Source organism: Ochlerotatus camptorhynchus, unplaced genomic scaffold (assembly GCF_037179485.1).
Source record: "Ochlerotatus camptorhynchus isolate MF236.1 unplaced genomic scaffold, CSIRO-AGI_Acam_v1.1 ptg000328l, whole genome shotgun sequence".
Lineage (NCBI taxonomy): Eukaryota > Metazoa > Arthropoda > Insecta > Diptera > Culicidae > Ochlerotatus > Ochlerotatus camptorhynchus.
In genome coordinates, this window is record NW_027040816.1 from 4,738,619 (window position 1) to 4,743,932 (window position 5,314).

Sequence of the window (5,314 nt, forward strand, 5' to 3'; positions counted from 1 at the left end):
CCAACCCGACACTGTTGTTATCATTCTCTGGAAGGAGTCGGTCGATTCCAAGCATAGTTAAAGCATACAGAGGATCACTATCCGGTGGTTTCATGTTCCCACATCATCTAAAATGGAATTGTAGTGCTTCAACCTTTCATTTTCATTTTCTCCACCATTAGATCCTGGTACGCCTTCCATTGGATCGTGATGCAGGTATCGGATCTTCCTTCTTTTTATATCCTTGAATTTTCAGCAGCTTCCAATGCAATGACGGTAGTTCACTCGATGGTGGTGGAAGCTGCCAATTCCTTATAATTATTTGCTTCCAACAGGCAGTTCCTCGTTCAGAAGTAAAAGCTACTTTCACTAGATATCGATCCAAGTTTCAATCCTCTACTTGATCCACCATGACAAGTTTTTCGGTTTGGAGTTGCAAAACCACCGGCTTGCTGTGATTAGGATTCAAATTGCCATGAAATTTTGTAGAGCAAAACAAAAACAACAACGAGTACCGTTTTATGATTATTCGTTTCGGTGACATAAGGTCACACACACAGTCACTGTCTATGAGCAGTCTCACTAACACTTGTGCTTCAAAGTTCCACCTTTGATTATCAGTGACATTTGACATTTGTATGGGAGAAGGGAACAGTTGCCAGTCTTCTTGATTTGTAGTCTTCGCTTTTTTTCAAATTTACCGCAAATTTGATAATTTACCCATTGAGTGTTTATTAATCACAATGAAACATTGTGACAGAGGTTGAGGTTACTAGTGTATTCAATAATCTAGGTCCTATTTCGGATTATATCTGAAAAATCCAAATCTGGCCAACGCCCACTCTAAACCTAAACATGTTCTAATCCACCTGAAATGACTAACGAATGGAAGACTTTGACTACCCAGCCATGCAATAGTCTCATTCTGTGCCTTATGACAACTTGATGATTCTATTGCTTCTATTACGTTCATCTTGTGGCACCACCCAGGGGAGACTTGGTCCTGTACCCAATGCTTAACTTATCTCCATTCCACTCAGCTACTCGCAATTTCTTGTGATATAGTGGGCGGAATATTATTATATGAGACAATTCAATGCAGACGTCTTTCCAAATTTGGCAGATCGACAGGTAATCGGTGAGTTACCACGATAGTTGCTATTCAACAACTCGACAACGCCTGCTACGAGAATTTCCCATTGCAGACGCCAACGAAATGGCGTTATCGAGCTATCGATCAACTACCCTGGATATCGCCTGGTACCTTATAGCACGATGCTAGGAGGTGAACCGGAAGAATAGATGAGCTACCTCCCCCAAACTTCGACTGACATTTTCTCAATGCCTACTTTTTCCCTATGGAACTGGGGCCGCATTTCGCATCTCGAAATGAAAAACTTTTTCATACAAGCGTTCGTACAAAAAGTCTTTCGTTTCGAGATGCGCGCGCAATGTGGCCCCTGATATGCGATTATAATAGGCAGTGCACTGTTCTATAAAATATAATCACCCACCCTCTCCCTATACAAAATGACAACGCCTCGAACATGGACACCAATGAAATAAGCCTGAATATCACATGACATGACAGCCTTCAAAAACGACCACCGACATTCACACCATGATCCGCCAACCACGCTAGAAACCAAAACAGGATTTATAATGAACTCTTGTGGAGCCCCACCCACCTCTAGGAGAACCCCTTCTAGGTTCTCCAAACTCTCAACTATGTAACCAGGGGATATCCCTTTCTGGGAATTCTAAGAAGAATTCAAGCCGATATAAAAAAAAAACTGGAAGGAAGCTTCAAGGAATTCTTAAAAAACAAGTTTCAATTTCGAAAAGAATCTAAGGACGATGAATGATTTTAAAGGAAATGCTTGAGAACTATCCTGTAAAGTTTTGAGCGAATTTTCATAGACAAATTTTGAAAACTTCGAACGCAGAACCAAATTCAATAACCCGGGATTAATCCTTAATTTAAATGTAGATTATACCGCACAAACGGGAAATTTGAAAAATTCCGCGAAATTTACTCTCTATTACTGTCTATGAATGAAACCTACGAGGAGATCATATTGAAAGTTCTTTCCATTCTATCCAAATACAAGCAAAAACATTTATGACTTACGTTTAGTTAATCTTAAAAAAAAAATTAGAAACTTTATTCAACTTTTGTAAGATCTTGACAAAATTAATCCACATAAAGAATTAACTCCCTTTACTAAATGTTGATCCACTGTACCTAAGTATAAATTTCAGAAACGTGGTTAATTCGAATGGTATTCCACATATGCCTCTCAGTTGTTGACATACTAAGCGTTTTGCGTCCTTCCTTCATATGTTTTGTACCTGCTTTTTTGTTGTCCAAACATTTCCACGGCCAGACGCTGGTCTGAGATACTGAACATAAATGCACGTTCTGTCGTTTGTTTGCACGAAAGTGCGGAAATTTTAGCTCTCGTAATCATTCTTTTGTTTAATCACTTTTTTTTTTGCTATAACACAGACTAACGGAAAATGTGCTTTGATGGTAGTACTGAAATGGAAGTCGTAGGTCAAATTTCAACTTGAAAAAAAAAAACACCATGAGCTATAGTTTGACAAATAGGAATGAAAATTTACAGTTTTTCAGTACGTCCGGGAAAAAACAAAATAGATGAAGTGGTAGGTTTTCTTGATTTCGCTCCCGCATGGAGATTTACAGAACAAGTATTGTCCTGTTGTCTCATCCCCCCTCTACAAGTATGCTCGTCGCCTCTGTGAGATTACAGTTCGATTTTCTTGGCATTGCCCTTGCGGTCGTAGCCCTTAAGCTCGTCGGTGGCGTGCTTGGCGATGTAGCTCAGGAAATCGTCGACTTCGCGACCACCCTCGTATCGCTGTGGGCTGGTCTTTTCGTTCTTGGGCAGCCAGAACAGCGTCGGGAATCCACGGACGTCGAACGTCGGCGGTACATCGTTGGCGGTGGCATCCATCTTCACGATGGCGACATCTTCGCCCTTCAACTTTTCGGCCACCTCCTCGTAAATTGGGGTCAGCTTCTTGCAGTGTCCGCACCACGGAGCGTAGAACTCAATCAGCGTATCAACACCGTTGTTCATGACGAGCTCTTCGAAGTTCTTGCCAACGGCAACCTTGACCGGAGCATCGTTGCTCTCTGGGATGGGTTCCGACTTGACGTACGGTTCCAGGGATCCTTCCTCCAGTTCGGTGGCGAAGGCCTGCAGGTTTTCAACTCTGTAAGAAGTGCAGAAAATCGTTCGTTAATATTCACCCATCATCTTTTTCGACCTGATCGATATGCATCGGTTTTTGATACAATACCAAATTTCGTTTACTGTGTAGTACGTGTGGCACAGCACAATCACAGCATGACGTGGTAATGCTTCATGCCGGAGATATCGCGAAATTATTTTCGAAAGAACAGCTTATCAGCAAAGTCAAACAAACAAAAGGTGAGATAACTTACGAGAATTCGTCCTTCATGATGAACTTCTGGTTCTTTTCATCACGAGCCAGCACCAGTGGCTTGTCACCGACGTAGTCATAGCCGTACTCATTCAGCTCGTGCTGGAAGTCATCCTTGGCGCTGACAGCAAAGTTAACACGTCCGACAAACTCCTTGGAGACCTTCAGTACCCGATTGCGCCAGTAGTTGGTTCCCTTCGGGTTCTTGACATAATCGACAACGTAGTAAACCACGACCAGCGGGTTCTTGAAATCGTTCAGGTTATCACGGGTACGAACTCCAACCAGTCCTTGGAAGTGTTCCTTGACAAAGGTGGCCAAATCTTCCTTGGTCTTGCCGTCGAATTTGACGAAGTCCGGTTCGAACTTGTTCGACAGCTGCTTGGCACGGAACAGATAGATGGCATCGGTTTCAGCCTGCTTGTCCAGCACTTCCTTGGCGCTGCTGTGTCCGAATCGCAGACGTTCACGCTGGCTGTCGGCATACTTCAGGAAGACACCCTTCAGGTCCGATTCCTTTTGGAAGAAACCAACAACGCTGGTTTCCTGCACCTTCAGGAACGCCTCGAAAGCCTCCAATGTAAGAAGATCCTTGGAAGCTGGTCCGACGATCGATTTCATGTACTTGGCAATACCGATGGCCTCACGTGGACCGCTGTACTCCTGGGAGACTTCTCCATTCTTGAAGATCTTCAACGTAGGGTAACCGGACACGGAAAACTTGCCGCAGGTATCCTTGCCACCTTCCGTACAATCAACCTTAGCCAGAGCGATCGGCGGATCCTCTCCGCGCAGAAGCTCGGCTGCCTTGGCATATTCGGGTTTCAGTTTCTTGCAGTGGCCGCACCTGTAAAATCGAAAGTAACGGTCACATTTTAAAATCAACTAATTCCTAACCGGAACGCATACCGGCCTATAGTCTGACATGACAGTAGTACTGAACAATTCGACACCTAGCCCCGTTTCTATTATGACATCCCGTACAACAAAGCCAAAAGTACTTTGCAGCAGTTAATGATGTTCGACTAATCAATACCTTTCAAGAAATGGAAAATTCCTACTCATCATCACGCTCCGGATGATCCGGTTGTGAAATTGCCTCATCATTAAATAAAACCCCATAAAGATCCACCAACCGGAATTACTCACCATGGTGCGTAGAACATAACCAGCGTAGTTTCCGTTTCGGCGACTCGGGCCGAGAAATCGCTATCGGTCAGGTCTAGGACGTCGGCTTCGCCGGCGAACGCCGACTGCAGACCCAGAACGACCACCAAAGCGACCGCGGTGATCACTTTCGCGGAGAACATTTTGCACTTTCGAACTAAATTACCACACCCGAAACCCGGTATAAAGTATCCGGTTGAAGCACTGACTGACTGATGTAAATTGATTACAAATCCACCGAAAAGTTCGACGAGCAGACGTGGCCAACAAGACGGACCGAAATGGTGGACGACGACAAGCAGTGATGTAGTTTTGCCGGTGCACCGACCTCGGGCCAGGGCGAGCAAACGTTGTCTCTTTTTCGCTAATGGTTATTTACCGGTTGATGGTTCGTTGGCGATCGGTGATTGGTCGGTTGTTTCGAACGCTGGTTTGATGCGAATGTTTTCGAAAGGAATTTGCTTGAATGTTTAGGGTGGTCCTGAATGGAGATTTGAAATTACTGTTGAACACACTGAGCGAATTTACCATGTCGTCAGTGCATGATAAATCATTCCAGAGCTATCCGATTTCTTTAATACCCCGTTCACATTACAGCGTATATCACGTGATATACGCTGTCTTGCAATGAGCACTCATACATCTAGTTTTCACTGGAAATCCTATGTATGAGTGCTCATTGCAAGACAGCCTATAT

General features: G+C 43.9%; 1 protein-coding gene across 1 annotated transcript; it reads right to left on the reverse strand.

The window, feature by feature from the left end:
• Positions 1-2,106: 2,106 nt before the first annotated feature.
• ERp60 (disulfide-isomerase A3) lies at positions 2,107-4,905 on the reverse strand. Its single transcript, XM_065230073.1, has 3 exons — positions 4,600-4,905; positions 3,452-4,297; positions 2,107-3,219 (listed from the first exon to the last, which is right to left on the reverse strand). Exons 1-3 carry the CDS (start codon positions 4,758-4,760, stop codon positions 2,748-2,750), a joined length of 1,479 nt encoding a protein of 492 aa, XP_065086145.1. The 5' UTR covers positions 4,761-4,905; the 3' UTR covers positions 2,107-2,747.
• Between the last annotated feature and the right edge of the window lie 409 nt (positions 4,906-5,314).